Genomic DNA, 24,794 nt, shown 5'->3' with positions numbered 1-24,794 from the left:
AAGACAAATAAGACACATAGTTTATTGTCTCTTAAATTAAACTAAATTGACTAACTTTTATTTTGAAATCTGGAGAAGAATCTGTTCAGTATTTCATGTTATCAACAAATAATTCAAGATTATTAAATAACACCCAATATTATTTGATCACCATGATAATACCAAGTAATTGTATTTTAAAATCCTTACGCGTTGCTAGGAAAAAAAAGTATGAATATGAATAAAAAAAGTAAAATATGTTTGTATGTTTATTGTACATCATATGACTTTTATATTGAAATGAAGCCGGGCTCCAAATATAACAATTTGTGTTACGTCACGTTGTGACGCAGACATGGCAACTGATCAGGAACAGTTGTTTTATCGTTTTATCGTTGTTTGTTTTCTTAGAGATAATATTGCTGTAGAGACATTACATGTTCATTAGGCTTGACGTACTTTATTATTCTAAAATGATGGTTTGGTGATTGTCTGGACAGCTAACAATGGTGGAGTGAATAAAAAGAAGAAAACAATGAAGTTTTGAGCGGCACAGCAGCGCGCGTTCGCGAGGCTCCTCCGTTTGGTATCGGGTCGCGCGCGCGTGTGTGTGTCAGCGTGGATAGAATTTGAAAGCGTTTCAGTTTAAATATAGATTTAGATATTTATGTTTATGTATGTTTTAACCCATGAAACGAAGAGGACCACCGTTTGAAGCCGTAAAACGTTCAATGGTCAGGTAAGGAGAGTGAAAGCTAACGTTAAGTCCATTATCACTGTGTTGGTGTAACGTTAGTTTTGAAAAAGATGTGGTTAAACTTGTCATAAAGTTGTTGCTTTTATTAATATTGGTACATGTGCTTGAACGTTTTAACTAAATATTGATTGATGATCAATGATTATTGAAAATTATCATTTAATTAAGAAGAAATTTAATTTTGCCTTACAGCTGAGTGCATTTGACATAATACACTTAAATTAGTTCATTTATATATATATATATATATATATATATATATATATATAGCCATTCTGGAGAAAACCGTGATGTCATCGTCCAGTTCAGTTCTCATATTATGGTGTCAATCTGTTTAGCATCTTTGATATAAATGTTACCTGTAATGTTCTTCATATCTTATGATGCTCTTGATTCATTTAGAACTTTAACGTTATATGTGAAATATTTGTATACTGTACTATTACATGTATAATTCTGCAAATAAAAAAAAATATTATGGTGTCAATGCAGGCAGATCAATATTATTGTTGAATATTAAATTAAATGTTAAATTTAATGTCCCCAACTAAGCAAGCCAAAAGCCAATGGCAACAAAGGTGAAAAAGGCGACAGAGATCTGTAGATCTGTCTCAGAGTGATTAGATGTATAGTGACATTCCTACCTTGACATTTTTCGATTTGTATTGTTAATGTCTCTAACCTTTCCTGACCATCTCTTAACATTCAGATTATTATTGCTTTTAACATATTATGCAATTTGCCAGTACATTATCACTCATGCAAGTACATTATCACTGCCACTTTAATGGTGATTTCTCCTGACCCAGCTCATTCATTTCAACAAATCTGTTTTCTTCTATAGAAATGGACAAATACACAGCATGTGTATGGCCACGTCTGGAGCCCTTTATGATCGGGGTGCTTCCCGCCACACCTCCAAGCAAATTCAGCATGCATTATCTGCGCAAGATGGCCAGTTACGTCCGGACACGGGATGGCTGTTTCCCCAGGCTCGGCTGGCACATGTGGCGACACATCGCTTGTGGCAAACTGCAGCTGGCAGAGGAGCTTGCCTGGCTGTATTTTGAAACTTTTGATCTGTTAATGCCTCATTCTGCAGAGCAGAGATTAGAGTGGGCAGAAGCTCTATCTCAAAGCCACAGTCCTAAGGAACTTGACAGACAGCGTTGTCAGGTAATAACAAAATGTCGTAGTGCTGTTAGACAGAATTGCAGATCTGCTGTACTAATGATTTTCTCTTTGTCTTCCTAGCTGTCAGTAAACACACTGCAGTTTCTACTCTTCCTGTATCTACAGCAGCTTAACCGAATCTCTCTCCGCACATCACTGATTGGGGAAGAGTGGCCAAGTCCGAGATCACGATCTCCCTCTTCCTCATCTGAAAGAGAGACCAAAATAAGCTCCCAAAATAAGGTGTGTGTGAGTCATATTTCACCATAAATCAAAAGAAAAAATAGGAAAATCTTATTTTAAATATTATTTTATTTTAACTTATTTTATTTTTGTTTGTGTGTGCTGTGTTCACTACCATTTAAAAGTGTGGTTTCAGTATTTGTTTTTTAAATGAATACTTTTATTCAGCAAGGGTGCATTAAATAGATCAAAAGTGACAGTGAAGAAAGACCTTTATGTTGTTACAAAATATTTATATTTTAAAAAAATGATAAATGCTAACCTTTCTATTTATCAGAAAATACTGAAAAAAAAGTAGCACAGTTGATGGTAAGAAATGTTTCTTGAGCACCAAATCAGCATATTAGAATTAGAGATGTTCGATACCCTTTTTCCCTTCCCGATACCGATTCCGATACCTGGACTCAGGGTATGGGCCGATACCGAGTACTAATCCGATACCTGGGTGTGTATCTATACAGCTGCAATTCATACTAGCCCTGTATGAATTGATAGAATTATTTTATAAAAGGTATTTTAGTTTTACAATATAACTGTATAAAAAAGTGCAACAAATAAATCTAGAAATCTAAAAAATTATATATGAATAATAGGGGTGTAACGGTCCACAAAATTCACGGTTCGGTTCGATACGATACACTGGTGTCACGGTTCGGTACGTTTTCAATACAGCAAAAAGAAAGAAATGGCAGAGAAATTTCCTTGATTTACATTTTTTTTTTTTAATTAAAACTAAAATCATAAAGTATGATCATTTTTTACTTTGAGCAATGATGGAGCTATACTTGACATATAAAACAAAAACAGCTCCTTATAAAAAAAATGAAATGTAATATTGTAGTAGTTATAAACAAAGGTTTATTTTATTTCAGATTAACATTTGAGGGCAGCAATTTTATTCATAATGTCAAAATAAAACCGACATAACATTACTTGAAAGCACACGTCAGCGCTGTTTGATCCGTTAATAACGGAGAAATGTGAATGCTTCTCACTAGATTTCGCAGCGATGTTATAACTTCAGTGGCGAATTCAAATGCTTTCTTTACTGGATCTCTTAGCGCTGTGTAGTAACAGTGTAGCTTGATCAAGATCGGCTCGTTTTCATTTCTTCTTCGCTGCTCTAAACAGTGGTTGCTTGTGGCAACAGCACAACTTCCTGTGTTGCCACAAGCAACCACTGTTTAGAGCATGGAAGAAGAATTGATCTCCGATTTGCAGCGTTAAGCAAAACTAGCGTGCATAACTAGGTATTGTTTAATAAAATGGTATCGGATCGGTACATGGGTAGATGTACTCGCCGATACCGATGCCAGAATTTTTATTGGTATCGGCGGCATTTCCGATACTAGTATCGGAAACGGAACAACCCTAATTAGAATGATTTCTGAAGGATCATGAGACACTGAAGACTGGAATAATGATGCTGAAAATTCAGCTTTGCCATCACAGGAATAAATTACTATAAGTAATATTTTAACGTATTAAAATAGAAAAGAGGTATTTTAAAAAAACTTATTTTCAGAAACATAAAAAATCTTACTGACCTTAAGCATCTGAATAGTGTGTGTGTATGTACAAATGGTTAACAAATGTATATGTGAGGAATAATTGACTCCGGGCCGTTGAATTATTCGAAAAATAATGCACACCCGAGGTGATAATGCGGGTGTACATTATTTTTCAATTATTCAATGGCCCGGAGTCAATTATTCTGCTACGGTTACCACACCTCAAAACATTGTTCAGATGATATATTTCAAGATATTTGTCAGGTTTTCATCCTTAAAATGCTCTTGTGTGTGGGACTAATTTCTTAAGCATCTAATCCCAAGCCTCCGTTGCTAATTCCAAAACGTAATTTTAGCGTTAGTAACGAAGGTTTCACCCACTGATGGTGGACTGTTGCAGTTATTAATGCAGTTATTAGAGAGAGAGAGAGAGAGATTAAGCGTGTCAATTTTGTCTGTGTTCGGCAGCAGCATCTTAACTGTAAGTTCTTTTGCTGTAGTAATCTGTAAGGACCTTTCAAATAACTGAAATAATTTGGCGATATGATATGGAACTGTAATGCGGTAAAGACCTGCCTGGAACTACTTAAGCCGTGCGTTTCCCTGAAAATAATTGCATAATTTAGAACGTTCGTCAACTAATCAGATTCAAGCATTCAACAGCCCTGTAGTATAAAATAAAATATATTTTTTTTTTTATTAATAAAATTTGAATTTGGAGGATGTGCTGTCATGAAAATAATATTAAATAATTTGAACATTAAAAAAAAAAAAATTATTGAAAAATGGTTACTTTTTTTTGGTGTAAGGCTTGTTCCACCTGCATAATTTATTTTTTATTTTTTGCATAATAGTTAATTTATTCATTCTGTTTTACCAGAACTGGGACGACCAGGCTCATCTTACTTTCATCCAGACACACTTGGCTGAGCTCTTGGAGTTGCTAGTTGAGCCAGGCCAGCTGAGCAGTTCAGGACAGGTTCTGCGTGACAGCCAGCTCACTTCAGAGGCCATAGAGAGCCTCAGTCTGCTGCTGGAAGGTTCTGTGAGCCACAGTCATACTGTGCACCCAATCCACAAGCTCCTTAGCCGCTCAGCACTGCAGTCTCAGGCAGGGTTCTCCAAAACCAGCCGCACTTACTCTCTGCAGCAGTTCCAGGGGTTTCTGCATCAGGCTCTCTGCCTCAACCCCTTTGGTATATCCACCTTCTCGCAGTCAGGCAAGAAACTGGCATGGTCCATGCAAGGTAAACTTGAAGTTCTCATCAAGGAAATAAAGTTGTAGGTGTTATTTTATCTTAAAGTTTCAAAATCAAACGTTCTTTAGGAATGTTTGTGGTATAGTTTCATTTAAATTGTATATGAGTGGAAACACAAATTTTTCAACTGCAAAATTGTTTACACAGAAATGCTAAAGGTACAGTAGCAAAACAAAAACAGCCTGTTTAATAAAATGACTTGAGGGAGAGTGAAAAATGGTAAATTCCAAAACTGCAAAAATCTTGACTAATATTATAGATGCACTGATCGACTGGCCAGGGACCGGAATCGGACGATTTTCTGCACGATCGGCCTTTTGTGCATAATTTTACTAATTCCCGCAGGTTTTATGCTTTCACCAAAAGTGTGCGCGCACACCACTTATCTACATATAGATAACATAAAGCCACCTCTTGGGAGTCGTAAGTTCCAAAATGAGTGGCTTACTACGCTTAAGCGGTCAAATGCACACATAATTATGTATTCAGTTAAACACAGTCAGTTTTGGAACCTAATAAGTTGAGATAGATAACGCAAGTTGTGTAACAGTATATTGGTTTGCTCTTAAAGTAACAGCAGTCTAATATTCCTGATGTTGTCTGTTGTCAATAAAACATGTTAGTAAAAGAACAAAAGACAAAGAAAATCACTCTCTGCTCTTGTTTGAATAGCTTTTGCAACTAATTGTAAACATTAATCTGTATTTAATTTCCAGTGTTTTTTTTTTTTGTTTTGTTTTTTTTTCTGTAGTATATCTTACCTGAATATACTGTATACCCACCTGAAAAACTTAAAGGGTTAGTTCACCCAAAAATGAAAATTCTGTCATTAATTACTCACCCTCATGCCGTTCCAAACCCATAAGACTTTCTTTCTAGTCTGGCTATCACCAGACCAAGCTCAATCTTTTAAGATTGAACATTGGTCTGGGGAGTCTGCTATGTATTTTCTACTGCACAAGAGGCGTGATCAACGGCAATAGTTCAAATGACTCTGTACGCAATTGGATAGTCCTTCAACCAATCAGACCAACAATCCGGGTGGCGTACTTTGCAGAGCAACACAAAAACACTTACGTTAAAAAAAATTATACCCACTCGAGTGATTTGTTTGCTAAAAAGAAGCTATTGAGCATCGTCGAGAGGTTAAAAGCAATTGGACAGAGCCGTAACGGCTCTGGAATTGGATTGGATTAAACCCGCCAATAGCGCGCCAGGTGGATAAGCCAGTTTGTGATTGGTTCCCGCAAATTTGTAAAGGAAGCAGCAGAGATAAATGTACAGGTTTCCAGCCTGAGCTGCAGGGTGAAATCAAATCGCCGGCAGATCAGGCTGGGTTTACCCAGTCTACCTCTTCAGAACACAAATGAAGATATTTTTTTATGAAATCCAAGAGCTTTCTGACCCCTCCATAGACAGCAATGCAACAACCACTTTCAAGGCCCAGAAAGGAAGTAAAGACATTGTTAAAATAGTCCATGTGACTACGGTAGTTCAACTTAATGTTATAAAGCGACTAGAATACTTTCTGGGCCTTCAAACTGGTTTTTGCATTGCCGTCTATGGAGGGGTCAGAAAGCTCTCGGATTTCAAAATATCTTCATTTGTGTTCTGAAGATGAACGAACTTCTTACTGGTTAATATTCTTACTTTGAATTTTGTTTTTGTTCTTGTTTTATTACTGTATTTTTACTTTTTTTTAATGAAAATATATATATATATTTTTTAATCCTTTAAGAAAAGTAGATTTTTGTTTGTATATGCTGTCAATTATAGTACTTTGAAAGAAAATCAGAATCTGCAAAAATCGATATCGGCAGCTCACTCTTACAAAAGAAAACTTAGAAAAACTGCAATTGGTGAATCTCTAAGTGAACCTCAAGGGGAGAAATGAAGGAAATGTATATTATGATTTTAGCTTGAATTGATGGATGGTTTACCTGATTAGTAGCATCATTAACTCTTCATATTTTGTTTTGTAGTTGAGGGCACCTTGAAGAAAGCCAAAATATTCAGAAACACCCACTTGGCTCCTCCAGGAAGTCGACTGGTGCTCATGTCGCACGTTTGCAAACAGACATTGGCCAAAGACTCTGAAAAGCTGAATGATGCCAACATCAAACTCCACCGCTGCAGTGATGCTTTCATCTACCTTCTCTCTCCTCTGCGGTGAGGAATCACTTTACTAGAATAAAATAATTGAACATTTTTTGTCAATTGGGTATCAAAAGCCCTTTTTTTTGTACGTTCCATGATAGATTCTCTTTTATTTTATTTTATAATAATTTCACTGTCTATACTGTTAACATTTGTGTATGTATTGTAGTTATTTTTGAACTAAAATAAACTGCTTTACCTTTCAGCACAGATTTGCTCCAATATATTTATTGTATTTATTATGTATTTGTTTTTGTTTTTTACAAAAATTAACCCTAGTTCAAGTCTTGCATTATTAATTTGGATGTGAAATTTTAATGTAAGTTCTTAATAAGTACCTGGGCAATACGTTTGTTATTATTGTCATTTTAAGACCGTTTGCAGGATCTTATAACTCTTTTTAAATATGGTTATTCATTTGTTTGTTTAGATATTTTTTTAACCGTTTTAACCCTGTTCTTGCCACAAAAATATCAGGCCTTAGATGCTGACATGGAATAAAACATCCTAATAAAAAAAGTAAAATAAATGTGCACTAGTCAATGCACCACACTAATGAAAGAAATCAGTCAACCATCCTGTCATATTTCTAATAATAGCAGCAATGGATAAATCATTTCCTTACCTAGACTTACAGTCAAAATAAATGCTGATCAATAGTCTGCTGTCAATTAGTCATTTTTGTTGTGTTTGTTTATTACTGTCAACATCCGTCTTTATCTTACAGGTCTGTGACCTTGGATAAGTGCAGGAACAGTACTGTGGTCCTCGGCCCGGTGGGGACCAGCGTCCACATTCAGAGCTGTGAGAACGTTCGTGTGGTGTGTGTGGCTGGCCATCTGACTGTAGGCGGTTCCTTTCACTGCACAATCCATGCCCTCACCCCCACTCGACCCCTTCTCCTTCCTGGAAATGTGTCTCTCACTCTGGGCCCCTTCCACACACATTACCCTACTTTAGAGGACCACATGGCTAGTGTAGGCCTAGCTGTGGTTCCCAATTTATGGGACCAGCCACTGCTGTTCGGAGCAGAGGGTTCCACTTCAGACGCAGGCTGCTACCACATCCAGCCCCCCTCTGAGTTTTATCCGCTGGTGATACCCTTCCAAATGGAGGGGGATAACTGTGAGTTCCCTTGGGACCTGCCGGCAGACTACCAGAAGGCTGTGGAGGGCAGAGAGAAGGCGATAGAGGACTGGCAGAAGACCGTGAAGGAAGCACACTTGAACAAGTGAGTCCACCTTTCTGTTCCTTTAAGGCTGCATTTTAATGCATTCTAGATCTGTGGCATCACGCTAGTCGCTGTTATTGTCGACTGGGTTTTTTGTGTGTGTGTGTGTGTGTGTGTGTTTCATGACAAAAGATTATTTTGGTTTATTATAACAAAATATATTACATTATGTGTTTATGTATTTTATTTTTATTATTATAATAATCTACAGTACTATTATTATTATTATTATTATTATTATTATTATTTTTAGATTCAAATAATCATTTAAAAAAAAATCTTTCTATAAACAGCTTTGTTGATTTTAATGCATTCTAGATCTGTCACATTGTGGCATCTATTTATCATCCATCTTATATATTGTAATAAAGTATGTGTTTGTATTTATTATATTAATATTTATTATAATTTTAGGGGGGAAAAAATTTCTAATCATTTTCTCTTAGATCTTAGACAGATGCGTGCTATTTGGGGTTATACTAAACACATTTTCTATATAATGGGCATATATTGGTATTTCTAATAGGCATATATAAAAGTTATTAATGTTAGAGTGGATTTTTTATATTTTACAAATATTAATTGTAATTCAAGATCGTAAGTCCTAGCATTATTAGCATTATTAAATCAGACATGAAATTTGAATGTAACTCCATAATAACCTGGGCAATAAGTTTGTTCTTTTGTGACATTCAGTAGTAATGCATTGTCTTTTCTGTCATAAAGGGTTCAGAGGCGGCAGTTTCAGGCCTTAGTGGAGCAGAAGTTTCATGAGTGGCTGCTCGAGATGGGAAAAAGACAAGAGCTAGACAGTCTTCTCCCTTCTGCCCTCAACCCCTCCACCTCTACCTCTTTGGACCACTGGCCTTCAAGCCACACTTCCAACTCTGGACTAAATGTGCTGAAAGATCAACCACCTGAACAAGCAATGGGACGGGCGCCAACAGTTTGCTAAAAGAGCAGCTAAACAATCAAAACCCTCACTTTCCAAAAACTGATTATCAAACATTAGTGCTCTTCCGGTACAAAGGCGGTCAAAAACAATCCATGTATATAAACAATGCTGTATTTAGACAAGGACATTGTGTGCTTTTACACTGTTGACGTCTAGAGAAATCTATGCTGGATTAGTTTGTAGAGTTGCTGTAGTGTGTATTATTGCTGCAGGTGTCTGATAGTTTAAGCATAATGTTACTTATTGTTATAAGACATCAGTCATTCCAGAGCTTGATATGTATAAAATATCACCAGAAGAGAGTTGTTATTTAATTAAATCGAAAAAGGGAATGATTACTGCCCTCATATGAATTTAGAGAGAACAGGGAATGAGATGTGTGTAGTCATGTACTGTAGTAATAGACAAATGTGTCATATGCTCAACTGGTACGTGGTGTAACAAAGAGTTTGCAGCTATTGTCTCCTGAAATCTCACGGCCAGTATGAATGTGTAATGTGTAAAAAAAAAATTTTTTTTTTTTTAATGTTCGTTCACAATGCCTTATACTGTAATTGCACTATAACTGTATCTTCACAATACAGATTTCAATGCTGTCACTTAAAGTGTCTCTTGGATGTATTCATGTCTTAAGTGAACATTTGAAATATGTTTGAATGAGCATTTTATTTGTACTAACAATAGGCTACAGTTTATTAAAATATAATATTGTTTGGGTGTTTAATAAACATGCCCTATTTTAATATTCAGTTTCAGGTGAACAAGTAAAGAAATGCTTTTTGGACTTTAGACTCCATGAAAACTGAACAATGTGACCATAGCAACACCCGCCTTTCTTTCTTTTGAGCTTTAATGGCCATATCGAATCAATAGCGATTGGCTTTGGCTTTCTGAATCGAATATGTGTGTGAAATGTGTTGCCATTTTAAAAAACAAATCATAATTTTTCATATTTCCCCTAATTATGGTAGTGTGTGCTGTCTAGTACTTTAATAGTATGTGCTGGATTTGACTGTAACTTCAACTATTGTAGTATTTATTAATAATTTGAAAGAACTTACATATTTTAATTTTAGTATATTTAAAAATATGTATACATAGAAGTCCTAATTTTTATCAAAATGATGCTGGTCAAGCTCCATGCACATACAGGATAGAATCTGAATCTTTTAAGCCATGCAACATCAACATCTCAAATCATTCGAATCCGTTGCAGTGTCCGTGCCGTTGTCTGTGACGGTGTCCGGTCTCTGTGCCAGTGTCCATGTCCGGTCTCCGTACCGGTGCCGGTGTCTGTGCCGGCAGATTTTTTTGCCGTCTGATTCTGTTCCCCCGATGTTTCTTAGACAGTGAGGTTCTAATATTTATCAAACTGATGCTGATTAATGGCCCAGATAGTTAAGTGGATAGTGCACTGATATTCGGCACTGATTGGCTTTAGGTGACCCGAGTTCAAGTCCCCCTCGTTGATCTTTTTCTTGTTCCCATTCTCTCTTCCTTAGCAAATGCACTTAATCTTCTGTCTCTGTCTCATCCGGCACCTCTGGGTATAGATGCCTTTGCTCATCCATGGCTGGCTTTGAAGCTATACATTCCCTCCAGTCAAGTTAATTCCTGCAGTCCTTTGCAAAGTGAGGCAGTGCGGAATTCACCTCCTGTTGGTAGCCCCGTTCTGGCCATCCCAGACGTGGTTTTCGGAGCTGAGCTCCTTGATAGAAGGGTCCCCGTGGGAAATTCCAATCAGGAGAGATATGTTGTCTCAGCTCCAGGGCAGGATTTGGCATCCTCATCCCGAGATATGGAAGCCATGGGTGTGGCCGATCAGGGGCGATCGCTAATGGCTTCTGGTTTTCCCTCTAATGTGCGGGAGACCACTGATAACACTTGTATGCCTTCTAGTTAGATGGCTGTATTTTTCTAAGTGGAAGGACTTTGAGTCTTGGTGTATGGCTTGTGCAGTGGATCCAGTCAGCTGGATGAGTGAACCTATGAAAGAGACCGTCTCGAGTTACCTGCGTAACCCCCCTGATAGCAACAGACTCAGGGGCGGATCCGTCCTCAAGTCGGCAGCATACTGCCAGACTCAATTCGGCCATGCCATGGGCCATGCCCACAAGATATGCCCTGCCTCTGGACAGCGCACTGTCAACTAGCGGCCTAGCAAGTCGCAACAGATACTGGGCAGATTGGCTAACATATGGCACTTACACATTTCAACAGAACTGATCACAGTGTTCAAAACGTTTTGAATTTGATGAGTCCTTATTTCTCTCGGCATTACATTATAGATGGCTGCAGACTTCAGAATATTAACAAATACAAATGGGTAGGGAAGGGATACACTGATCCCAGTATCGGTATCAGCCCAATCCTGCGCTTGTGTACTCATACTCAAAAAATTTTTTCCAACAACCAATACCATGCAGCGTGTGTACAGTGTTTGTGTCCAGACAAAGAAACACTGAAAACAGATACTATAATGGGGATAGAAAATAAGGCTGTCTATGAAGTAAATGTATCTAATTAGTGGAATATTCAACAAAATATAGTAGGCCTAACACCTATATATAGCTGTAGTGACAAGCCAGCTTGTCGAGCGCATCCCTTTATCACAGACGTAAGTGGAAAGTTTGCAGTTCAGTTGGATGTCAATGGCAAAGAAAAGTAAAACGAGGCATGTAGCTTATTATTAACATTAACTGACAAGAGAGAGAGAGAGAGAGAGAGAGAGCACTTCTGTTGCATGCTCTTGATTGCTGATCGTTCACACAGCACACACGTGCCATTTGTATTAAAACTAAATCGTAGGCTATATGCAAGTAAAACATGAACTGTTTCCTGATTATGTATAACGAATGGTTCCCTACATTATTACAGGACGTTTGCAGGTCAAGAAGTTTCATGAACACAAACATCCGAAGCGCGAGCCCCGCAAACTGCGCCTCAGTGTTTGCTGTAGCAGACAACGCGCTAAAACGGAATTGAATTATATTTTACGTCTTGCGCTTGTACGGACGAATTCACACAAAATTATGTAAAAACGGCCGTCTTGGCAAGTATACTAGTAAACATTGTTGGTTATATCTCAAGTGAGACAGTATTCGTATGGGATTCGTGCATTCGGTCTTAAAGAGTCTAATAAACCTGCTGCTGCGTTTTTGTTAAAACAAAGGACAAAGAAATCACTCACTGCTCTTGACTAATATACCTTATAACTTTATAAAGATCCATCTATATTTAATTTGTACAGTAATGAATATTCAGTGTTATTTCACATTTAATTACTTTATTCAAATTATGTAGGCTACCTGAAAATTACTGTTAGACCTTCTGAAAAACTCTAAAAACACTGTGTAGCCTTTCTTTGTTCTGTTGTATTTTTTTGTAATTTGATTATTTGTTCTTACTGACTTCTTGTCTTTGATAATGTTTTAAATTTACATTAGACTAGTAGTTTTTGCTGTATCAAAATTGTAATAGAGAATTACAGAGATAGAGAAATCTAAACATAGAGGTATAGAGGTATCTAAACATTTGAACCACTGACCCAATCCTCAGCACTGATCCCTGCAGCTCTTAAAATGTGCTGTGCTATTAAATGAAAGATAAAATATGCAATATAATGAACAATGAAAGTAACAGATGCTCATATACAATAGCCTAAATTTTAGCAGGCTTAATTAAGCATGAAAATAACTGAAGGAAATATATGTGCTGAACAAATTAAGCCAACTAATAGGCTATGGTTCATATTCCTTTGGTTATACCCAAATAATTAAAAAATGACAAATGCAATGAAAATACAGGTATCGGTAGTCTGTATCGCAAGTACTGAAAATATCGGTATTGGACTTGTTCTGGAAAAAGTGGTATCTGTGCATCCCTACAAATTGGTTTTGTTCACCGACTGTATCATGAATACTGAGCATTTATTCATGATCTGACACATAATGCTTTTTGCGTATTTTATTGCAGAGAAGTGTGCATATTCTGACTATGTTTACCAGGTTACTTTATTAACCCTTTAATGCATGAATTATGATAACCTCAGTCAGGATTTTTTTTCCTATGTGTTTTTATTGCTCTTGGGGCATGAAAAACAAGAATTGATTTTTATTTTATTTTTTTACAAATTTTTCAAAGAGATCTTCAGATGTCCACTTGAGTGGACAGCATGCGGTTGGTTTAAACTTAAGATATACTATATTAAATATAAGACAATAATCAAACACATAAAGTATGTGAATTTAACAAACTAATCAATACAATTATATCAAATCATGTGAAAACTATAAAATATATACAAAAAATATACCCTCCAGTGCACCAGAGTATGGAGATTTACCCGTATTAGCTGATAATTCTGATTATGTTCAAGATGGACATGCACATTTCTATCATAGCCCTCCTCTGAGAAAACCTAGCGATACGTTTTTTTCAATCTCATCTGAAATGTTCAGTGTTGGGGGTAATGCATTACAAGTAACATGCATAACACATTCAGATTACTTTTTTGATGTTACAAGTAAAGTAATGTGTTACAAGTAACATGCATTACCTAATCAGATTACTTTTTGATCTAACAAGTAATTAACTACAAGTAATGTGCATTACCTAATCAGATTACTTTTTGATGTAACGAGTAAAGAAACGCATTACAAGTAACATGCATTACGTAATTAGATTACTTTTTGATGTTATGAGTAAAGAAACGCATTACAATAACGCACATTACATAATCAGATTACTTTTTGATGTTATGAGTAAGGAAACGCATTACAAGTAACATGCATTACGTAATCAGATTACTTTTTGATGTTATGAGTAAAGAAACTCATTACAAGTAACATGCATTACGTAATCAGATTACTTTTTGATGTTATGAGTAAAAAAACGCATTACAATAACATGCATTACGAAAACATGCATTACGAAATCAGATTACTTTTTGATCTAACAAGTAAAGTAATGCATTACAAGTGTCATACATTATGTAATCACATGACTTTTTTGATGTCAATGAAAATTACATTCTAATAATACAAGTACATTTATTTACAGTAAAAAAAAGTCACTGCAGATTAAGTTTTTAAGTTTTAAATTTCAAAAACAATATTCACATTATAATTATGAATTGTAGCTGAAATATAGCAATTGATGCATGACGTCCACTACAGTGGACATGTGATTAATCAGAGTTTTCTCTCAATCTAAAATCAAAACTTGGAAAATTTTACTGTGATATGACTCATTAGATATTGCTTGATGCTGCAATATTTTTTTTATCTACAAGAGTCTCCTAGGATAGAAGGAATGGGTGGATATTCTGGAGGCATGTCTTGGTATGTCTGACTGACCCTTGGCCATCTTGGTTTGGAGGGGGAAAAAATCGAAACACAAAGGCTTGCCACTTGGTTGCAATTTATAGGCGCCAGGGTCCAATGAAGAGGCTGATGTGCAACTTTGCCATAAAAACCCGTGCAAATTCAAGAAAATGCTTTTTTAATAGCTGTCCACTGTAGTGACCACTATGCGTGAAAGGGTTAAATATAATATTTGTCATTTAAAACCTAAATGATCACTGCCTGTTCATGAGTCTATGCAAACCACTCACATTTTCTCCAGATTTAGTTTAGTTAGTTGGTTTATTTGCCAGTGGCTGTGCTGTTGAAAAGAGCTGAGCCAGGGTAATGGGTGCCATTCAGCATGGCATGCATGACAATTCAATGAGTCTGGGCTCTTTATTTGGCACTGCTCTTGGCATCAGGTTCTGGCCAGTGTGCTGCGTTTGTTGTGGTTCAGGTTGGTCCAGTTGTGGGATGCAGTGGTGTTCCAGGGTGAATGAATGCCCGTGCCAAGCTAGTCATTATCCTTTAATCCCCATTTGCTTTTCTGGAAAAAAGCTGAATAGTGCTAGAATCACTGACTCGATTTTTGGATCTCATTTTCATGACAAAGTGAAAATCTGGCCCTCCCCTCCACCTCATTTTGACTTTGGGAGCTGCATATTTAAACAGCCCCATAAACATTTACTCTGGACTTCAGACAACTTCTCCAGACAAGCTTTAATACAATATTCAAGATGGGCAGGGTGAGTAGGAAATCACTTGAATATAATGGAAAAGATGCAAAAAAAAAAAAAAAAAGTAGCCTAGCAGCATAATTAAATATTTATTTTAATGTTTATTTGTTTATAACGTTTATAATTAATGTTTTTTTTTTCTCAGCTTTAATGGCAGATTTTAAGTTGTGTAGCACATTTATGGATATGTTATATAATGATAGTTACATTAACTTTACATTGACAAATTATTTTATTTAAAAATCTTTTAAAAATAATTTGAGAAAAAAAATAATGAATAAAACTGCCTAGCAAATAGAGATGCTGCTATATTGTTGATACCTAATGACATCATCAGGAATTCAAATGCGTAATTTTTTGTCAACTTGAATGATGCCTAAATTATGACACTGACTTATAAAGCTATTTTTTGATAGTAAACTCACTTTTCTAAATGTCTTGGCTTGCAGTCAATAGGTTTAATTAGGTTACTTTTATGAAACTGCCTACACATTTTTTATTTATTTTTTGTGAAGTTTTTAATTACAGCTCAGACCATTTTGGATTAGTTAAATTCTAAGATGATTGTTAAGATTGTTAATGTTGCAGGTAGACCAGCTGATCAATACTATAACATATTTTAATATAGACATCTTGAAAATTCTCCAGAGCACATCAGTGGATACCAAAAATTGTGTAAACAAGATAAAAATGTACATTGCATGTTAGGCATCCAGCCAAAACCAGCATGAACATGGCCAAAAACATATATTAACAATGTTTAAATGATGCTAAGTTGGCTGTTCAAGAACAATGCCCTTCAATATCATCTTAATGTCTCTCAGATTGTGTTTTTTGAGGACAAGAACTTTCAGGGTCGCCGTTACGAGTGTGACAGCGACCGCGCCGACTTCCATGCCTACCTTAGCCACTGCAACTCTATTCGTGTGGAAAGCGGTACTTGGGTGGTTTACGAGCGGCCCAACTACACTGGTAACCGGTATCTGCTAACCAGGGGGGAGTATCCCGAGTACATTGGCTGGATGGGACTTAATGACTGTCTCAGTTCCTGCAAGATTCTCCGCGTCGTAAGTTAAACTATTTCTGCATCTACTGTAGCAGTGCGCATTACTGACATAAAGATTTTTTAAATACCTAAATGGTTTATAATGTGGAACACATATGATTTGCTGTGTTTTTTGACTGGCATAATGATCAAGCTGTTTCACAATGCTGTGCTAGAATTGAATTCAATTTACTAGGTTAAAGCACAATAAAACCATGGGATAGTGCGAGTAGTGGAAGGTCATACATAGACCTTTTCTGACTGTTATGTCCGGTTAACTGAATTGGCCGCAAGGCTTTTGCCAATAGATCAATTTCCATACGGCCAGCTGTTTTTGCTTCAGTCTTAGTTAAAAGACCACACTTGTATGTGTAATGTAAGCAAACATTCAGCTTGTTTTAATCAAAGGACCACACACAGGACTAAATTACATTTCAGGTCAATATAATGGTCTTTAATTTAGTTTGTTTTGACATTACAGGCCATCTTCTCTAACATTAGCATAACTCCATATAAAAATGTATGACATGTTGAATCCATAAAATATCAGAACGGTTTCTGCCATGAAGACCTGTATGAATATATCACAGGCATCAGTAGTATAAAACATTTAAATATATATCTTGAAAATTCTCCACATGCAAATCAGCGGATACTAAAGAAAGGTCAAATCAAGATACAAATATACATTAATTTACAAAACATGCTTATGAAAGTCTTCAAGTTTTATATGTTATTTATTGACATTCACAAAACTGGAAGCATCTTATTCCATGTGTCTTTTTGCCATTTTGACTCATTTATCCTAACCCCAAACCCTCATACACAAATATATCCACCCCTTTCCCAAACACATTTAACCCATGCAGACGAGTGGAATGCAGTACAAGATTCAGCTGTACGACAAGCCTGACTTCACAGGCCAGGCCATAGAGTCCATTGAAGACTGTCCATCTGTGGTGGAGAGGTTCCATCTGAGAGAGGTCCATTCCTGCAAAGTTCTTGATGGTTACTGGATCTTCTACGAGCATCCCAACTATCGTGGCCATCAGTACTTCCTGGAGAAAGGCAACTATCGCAAACCAGTGGACTGGGGTGCAGTCTGTCCCACCGTGCAGTCTTTCCGTCGCTTCACGGAGTGATGTTCCTATGTCACAATAATTAGGCTATTTGCCTGTGACACAAATCTGGCTAAAATAAAGTTTGGCTGGAGACCCACTACTTGTGATCTGACTCATTTAAATAGCAAAGTATTGGTCTTAGATCCACAGTTACAGGGTGGAGGTTAAGGTGAGTTCCAAAAGAGAAACAGTTTCCTCCTCCACCAATGAGCACCACCTCAGTCCCCTCAGAGTCCAGGAGCTCAGAGCAGAATGAATGCAGCATAAGAGGCCAAGGCACAGACGACTGTAATAGAACAAAACAACAAACAAATATTCATGCTATGCATTTTAAAACTATGGGTTTCCCAATGTGTATTAGTTTCTTTTTTAAATAGGAAAAATGGGGATCATTAAATTAATTTTAAATGAATTAGTCAGCTACAGGAATTACAACAATACATTATTTGTCTTCGGGTGGCTTATATACAAGTAAAAATCCAGGCATATTCCAGATATATTTTCTGACTTTAAGAATTTAATGGCCTGGAAATCACACATTTAAAATTCCCCAATATTTCCAGATTTTCCATGACCGCGAAGACCCTTTATAAAACAGCAATGACAGCAATTTATTTGTAATTTAATTTATTAATGATCAAACAATTCCTTCATCGTAATATAGTTTATAAGTCTAAAGGTCTGTTCACACCAAGAACAATAACCATAAAGATTTTAAAAATGGTGAATCGTAAAAAAAAAAAGTAAATAGCACTTGAGTAGTCCACACCACAGTTATAAAGATGATGATGATGACACAGAGCAACGGTATAGTTAAGATCACGTTCAGAGTAATTTTCTTCCAGCTGATGAACAATAAAATCATAGACAGCCAATCAAAATCCATCCAGCTTGAAAATATGCGAACACAAGAATAAACAATGTTATTGTCTATTGGTGTGGACACTAATATAGCATACATCATAATATTTATCATTACAGTGATGTTTGTTATGCATTAACTTGTTGCCAAGCAACATAGCAACATCGTGCATTGTAACAGAATCTGTGCATGTATGGACTTTGCAACAGCAGAGAACAATCAGAATTTAGAGTCGAAAATATCTGTTTTATTATGCCTATTGAGTGGCTCATCCAATGAAATTTTAGAGCCAAAATTTTCCATTTTATTTTAAGCCATTAACCACTGCTAGAGTCCATGAGTAGAGTAACTTACTGTATCCAGCTGGATCTCCACACAACTTCCAGTGTTCAGATTTATTACAGCAACTCCTGGTACTCCATCAGCCTGAAGCCAAACTCCACCAACCACAACCAACTTCTCATTAATTACATGGGCCGAGTGGGAATATCTGAAAGAAGAGGCCAAGACTGTGATTTCGATCACTGACACACATCTTTCTTATGACACATTCTTTACATTTCTCTTTAAGTGTCTTAAACACTTAACAGCGTGAACAGCAAGAAAAAAAAAATGTGAACGCACTAATTGAGTGTGTTACTGATGCTCCAGAAGGAAACAAGATACATATAGAGCACTTTAATGTACACATTAATTGGCTGTGGTGGTTAACCTGCAACTTATACTTTAAGAGCCGGGGGGTGAAAACTTTTTGAATTTGAAGATCAAGGTAAATTGTACTTAATTTGTCTTCCTGGGAAACATGCAAGTATCTTCTTTTGCTTCGGAAGGGCATTACTAAATGATTTTTGTTTTTTTCTTATATTGAAACAATAAGAAATAGTTGGACATCTTCATCCTGTTCAAAAGTTTTCACATATAGTTTGTGGACTTAATATAAGCGAGTGGTTTTGAACCTGGGCACTGGAGGTGGATGTAAATTCTGTGTCTCCCAGCAGAAACCGGATGATGTGGGTCTCAGGTAAAAAGCGTCACAGAGAGGTCTTCCTCCTTTCCCTAAACCTCCAAATATCACAAGCCCCCCTCCATAGGGACAAGCTGAATGGGAATGACGGGCTTCCGGAACGACACCAACAACTGTAATCTAATTGAAACACACAAAAGATTCTCTAACAATCACCCTCCAGACATGAAGGCTATTACAAAATATAGGCAGGAACATTATACTGCTCTTACAAGATTTTTTTTTTTTTTTTAAAGAAAGAAATTAATACTTTTCATCAAGGATGCATTAAACTGATCAAATGTGACAGTACAGACATCTATAATGTTCCAAAAGATTTTTAATTCAAATAAATATTCTTTTGAACAACATTTTTGTTCTTCCTATTCATCAAAGAAGCATGGCAAAAATTATCATGGCTTCCACAAAAATTTCAATTATCAACTGTTTTCAACACTGATAACAATAAGAAGAGATTTTTCACCCCTAGATTTTAACTTTGACTAAGAGTTCTCACTAGTTGGTGTTCACACAACAAGTCAGAAAGGTAAGAGGCATTAATAAAATGTATTAATCTAATAAATGGATCCTTGGTGAGCATAAGAGTTTCTTTCAAACATAAAACAAAATACTTAAACAGTAGTATACCCTTTCGCAGATTGGTCAATCCATGTACGCACTGCTCAGTAAAAATTGGAATGGATGGAATCAAGACAAATGACAATTTTCAACACCTGCTAAATTGCTTATATTAAAATTACTAATGTACAACTTCACCCAATTGTGTTATGTATTTTTTTGCGGCATTAGTTTTGCAACATCTGCGAACAATCAACTCATTGTCCAATTGTATGCATGTTTTCATTAGGTTTTAATACGTGCCTCAGTCCAGTGCTTGTCCTCCAAACACAGGAAATGTGCGTCACCTAGAACTGGATCCTTCTCTGTACGTCCTCCAAACACAAATAGAAATGTCTTATCTGGAATTATATGTTAAGAAGTTGTTAATTTTTTTGCTCCTTACAATGCAAATGAAAAACTGCAAAAAATATATAAACTCACCATTATGACATACTAAGGTCGATGTGTGTCTCCATCGTGGCTTTGGACCAGTGCCGGTACAAATCATGTTCTTAAATGACAGCTGTACAGCACTTTGCGGATCACCAAGGTCAAAGGTCACCCACACAATGCTGCCTGTTGGATTGAGTGGAGAAGTTCTGCCACCAAAGAGGACCACTCCACCACCAGGGATAGAGGTCAACGTCTGATAAAGACTCACCACTAAGGAGAAGAAATATTACGATATGCATTCATACATAAAAAGCTTGTCACTGCACCAGACTGTTATAAATTGAACAACAACATAAACAATATAAAAAAACTTTTATTTTATACCTTTCGAACCTTACCAATTTTCATATCACCTCAATGTATTAATAAAAGCAACTTGCAACTACTATAAATATGTCCAGTGCTATCAGCATAAATACAGTACAGATAAATACTATATCCCAAATATCAACTGTTTATATCATCAAGATATGTAAACCATCCTGTTTCCCAGCTATAAACTAAATGTGTACAATAAGGCATTAAGGTATTATAAACATTATGAATTTTGGTAAAGCTACTTTGAAACAATGTGTTTGTGAAAAGCACTATAAAAATAAAATTGACTTGACTAGTTCATTAACTAACCGGCAAGTCAAACAGTTTATTTTAGCTAAATTCCAATAAGGAAACCATTAGCACTGGCAAAAAAAGAGAGCATGATCAAATCACCTCTGTCTCCATGAGCCTCCACACAGGCACATTTCCAGCCACCCTGCTCTTTGATCAGGACCCTTGCTACGGTGTCTCTTCCCCTTCTCCCACAGCCTCCGGTGAGAAGGATCTTTCCAGGGGCCAGTACGGCAGAGGCCATACCGACAGCCTCTATACACGGAGACCCACACATGGGCTGAATGACCAGAGGAGGATGCTCAGCCCATTGAGGAGTCACGTGCGGGATGGAAGGCGCTAGAAGTGAACAGAGCACATGCACCACTGCTAGTGGACTACTGTACACATAACACAAATATCTCACCAAATACTTACACTTCGGTAGCATAAGAAGGGCTTGATTGGTCACAGAGCCTTTGGAGGCTGAAAGGATGAAGTAATGAGAACATTTCTGGTGCCATTCCTGATATCATTAAATAAACACAGGTCCAGGATTAGGCATTTGATCAGATTCAGTGGTCATATTGGGATCATTCAAAAGTCTTTGGTGGGAATGGGGCCGTTCCCTCACCTCAAACTCATCAAAAGGTTCCAGTCCCTCGACTCTCTGCCTCTCATCTTCAGGAAGAAGGTCAAAGTAGAACTGGTTCATATCCAGACAGACACATTTTTCCCAGCCCTGTGGCAAATAAAGATCAGTTACCCGTCTTACTGAAAAACAAGTGTGATCTATCTACACTACCGCTCAAAAGTTAGTACGATTTTTTTTAAATTGTATTTTAAATCTTTTCTTTTAATTTTTATAAATTTAAAATGTAATTTATTCCCGTCACAGAAAAGCTGAATTTTCAGCATCATTACTCCAGTCTTCAGAGTCACATGATTCTTCAGAAATCATTCTAATATGCTGATTTGCTGCTCCAGAAACATTTCTTCTTATTATTGTTGCTTGATATTTTTGGGGAAACTGCTTTTTCCCAGGATACTTTGATGAATGGAAATATCAAAAGAACAGCATTTATTTGAAATATAATTATTTTATAATATCAAAATGTTTACTATTTGAAATAGAAAATGTCATTTTTTATCAATTTAATGCATCTTAGCTGAATAAAAATATTAATTTAATTATTAATCATTAAAAAAACCACACACTGACACCTATTTTTTTTAACAATAGTGCATGTATGATTTATCTTTCTTTGTATCTCTTCAACCCTCTTCAATCTTCAGCATTCAACATAAATAAGGCCAATGCAATCTTCAAAAATTGACATAAGCTAATTCAAATCATTTAATTTATGCTTACAAAATGTAGTTCAAAATATCCATAAGTTATTATATAAAGTGAGCCTGTCATTATCATAAAATACACCTGACACGTGAGGTCAGGTCTTACTCACTCTGAAGATGTTTATTCTGGATAATAACTGGTGACATTATCCCACTTATTACATGGCTACATACTAAGATGGATGGATGGATGGATGGATTAGATAGATAGATAGATAGATAGATAGATAGATAGATAGATAGATAGATAGATAGATAGATAGATAGATTAATTTGAGGTATACCTTCTGTATGAATCTCTGTGTCTGAGCGACAATGTGTGGATATTGTTTGAGAGCATGTATGGAAGAGTTGAGCTTCAGGAAGTGGTTCTGCATGACCCTGCCAAATGGGTCATCTGGGTGGATCTGTTCATACATCACAAACATAGACTGTGGGAGGAGCCTGGCAGCCCAGCCAATCACAGCATCTGACCTAGAGAAAATCACCAAAACAAAATAAAGAGAACTGCAAGTGAAAAATGCACCAACCAGTTTGCTTAAAAGTTAATATGGCCTCTTTTTTTGCCAACCAGATATAGTACAAAAAATATATGAAAACTATTGGAAAGACATGAGAAGCATTGAGATCAGGATATGTTGCAGGTGGGACTCGAACCTGTATCTATGGAATGAGCACCAAGAATCAGTGGTTCAGGAGCACATGTGGTAATTGTTGCACCAAGCTGAATTCACATCCTCACCATTGTGTTTCCATATAAGTCAGCACCACCTCTGACAAGACAAGTGTGGGAGTGTCCCACTGCAGCCCAGCTCCGCTCAGAGCCGCCTCCACCTTCTGCTCCTTCCTGACATCCACACCAATGAGATTATAACGACCACTTCTGATGAACACAGCATCTACACATGGGCAAGAAACATGTGTGTGTATATATATATATATATATATATATATATATATATACACATATACACACACACACACACACACACAATATAGTTTATATACTGTATATTTTAAGTGGTTGTATGTTTTGTAATAAATACAGTGAATGTCCTACTAGTCTGCTGATTTGAGACAGCCTCCCAATCTGGCAATGTGTCCTTCAGACAAGCATTGCTATTGATCAAGTCAGCCTTGCGTCGGGCAACTTCTGGAAAATCAACCTCAAAAACTGTGACACCTCCAAGGGCTCCTTCTGAATGTAGCCGGAAAAACAGGGAGTCAAACCCTGCTCCTAGTGACAGAATCTGAGATTAAGAGAAGGATATGATCAGGGATTTCATTTTCCACAGTGAAAAATTATATACACAAGACATGGATATTTCATCCCACCTGTCTCCTCGAGCTGGAGTTTGTAGCATGGAAAAACTGATTCATACAATGATCGACTGCTTTCCAGCGCACATAATAACCTCTGACAAAAAAATATACACACATCACATATATAAAAACTGTTGTATGACAATATAATCACTAAAAGAGCAATAACTGTCTCCTAAACATTTACCTATTAATCAGTGGAGCTCTTCTTGACACCTTGCACACAAAATGCTTGAGGAAGTCATCGTGGAAGTAGCCCTGTGCCGCTGCTGACACTTTACTGACCACACTGCTGTCATTAGTCCCCTGCACCTGAGTGAAAATGTGAAAGAAAAGAACAGGGGGAAAATGTATTCCACAGAATAAAGTCATGCGAGTTTGGAAACATAATGACAGGATTTTCCTTTTTGGGTGATAATATACACCTTTAAGTTCAGAAAAGTGTTTGTTTTTTTTTTTGTTTTTTTTTTTCGTATTTTGAATAACATACTTCAACATACAAAAATATGGCATTACTACATTACTGTTAGCATAGTACACTACGTGATACTATTTTGTTAGTGGTATAACATTTTCACTGACATATTTGACCTTTTTAAAGTTCACGGATCTAAGCTGGCCCTGTTTAAATGAAACCCAACAGAATATAAACACTGGCAAACTCACAGCAGCATCTTTTCCTTGCTCTCTCTTGCTGTTTATTGGCATCACTCTGAACCGCTCTGAACACACGTGGAAGTCTCACCGTAGAAACAACAAGGAAGCACCACAGCGGAAGCGAGTGTGCACATTACTCTATAACAAAAGCGTTTCAAATATAACCTTACATAAGTAAGGTTGAATGCAAAATCATTTTGGAGTAAAAAATATAAACCTTTGCATGCATCCCGGTGGTCGGTATATTAAACAGTGGTACTGAGACCCAGCAAAATAGGCCTTTAACACATATTTGTTGTTGGGTTTTTTCCCCCGTTTATTTATTGTATATATTTTTCGAGCTAAAATACGAAAATTTATTTGATATATTTAAAATGTTAACTTATTTCAATAACTGATACATAATAATAACATTTTA

General features: G+C 36.5%; 3 protein-coding genes across 4 annotated transcripts; 2 read left to right on the top strand and 1 right to left on the bottom strand.

Annotated features, from left to right (window-relative positions):
* The first annotated feature begins 298 nt into the window (after positions 1-298).
* On the top strand, positions 299-9,864 carry tbccd1 (TBCC domain containing 1). Its single transcript, XM_084122147.1, has 7 exons — positions 299-718; positions 1,581-1,912; positions 1,991-2,152; positions 4,544-4,910; positions 6,905-7,091; positions 7,807-8,310; positions 9,037-9,864. Exons 2-7 carry the CDS (start codon positions 1,583-1,585, stop codon positions 9,263-9,265), a joined length of 1,779 nt encoding a protein of 592 aa, XP_083978273.1. The 5' UTR covers positions 299-718; positions 1,581-1,582; the 3' UTR covers positions 9,266-9,864.
* A 5,468-nt stretch (positions 9,865-15,332) lies between these two features.
* On the top strand, positions 15,333-17,534 carry crygs2 (crystallin, gamma S2; the record flags this gene model as incomplete). The annotated part of the gene is made up of 3 exons (XM_084122148.1): positions 15,333-15,356; positions 16,172-16,414; positions 17,262-17,534. Exons 1-3 carry the CDS (start codon positions 15,348-15,350, stop codon positions 17,532-17,534), a joined length of 525 nt encoding a protein of 174 aa, XP_083978274.1. The 5' UTR covers positions 15,333-15,347.
* lcmt2 (leucine carboxyl methyltransferase 2) lies at positions 16,825-24,502 on the bottom strand. 2 transcript variants are annotated; one of them, XM_084122146.1, is made up of 14 exons: positions 24,386-24,502; positions 23,907-24,031; positions 23,732-23,813; positions 23,457-23,646; positions 23,139-23,295; positions 22,681-22,870; positions 21,675-21,782; positions 21,479-21,566; positions 21,164-21,400; positions 20,441-20,662; positions 20,261-20,358; positions 19,332-19,519; positions 18,730-18,865; positions 16,825-17,799 (listed from the first exon to the last, which is right to left on the bottom strand). In XM_084122146.1, the coding sequence occupies exons 1-14, from the start codon at positions 24,425-24,427 to the stop codon at positions 17,611-17,613; spliced, it is 2,052 nt and encodes a 683-aa protein (XP_083978272.1). In that variant the 5' UTR covers positions 24,428-24,502; the 3' UTR covers positions 16,825-17,610. The 2 variants fall into 2 exon arrangements, with proteins under 2 accessions (XP_083978272.1, XP_083978271.1); XM_084122145.1 differs by having other exon boundaries at positions 21,164-21,566.
* Between the last annotated feature and the right edge of the window lie 292 nt (positions 24,503-24,794).

Source organism: Abramis brama (genome assembly GCF_963993115.1).
Source record: "Abramis brama genome assembly, chromosome: 8".
Classification (NCBI taxonomy): Eukaryota; Metazoa; Chordata; class Actinopteri; order Cypriniformes; family Leuciscidae; genus Abramis; species Abramis brama.
Note: the sequence above shows the minus strand (reverse complement) of the source record. Positions and strands in the feature narration are given on the sequence as shown.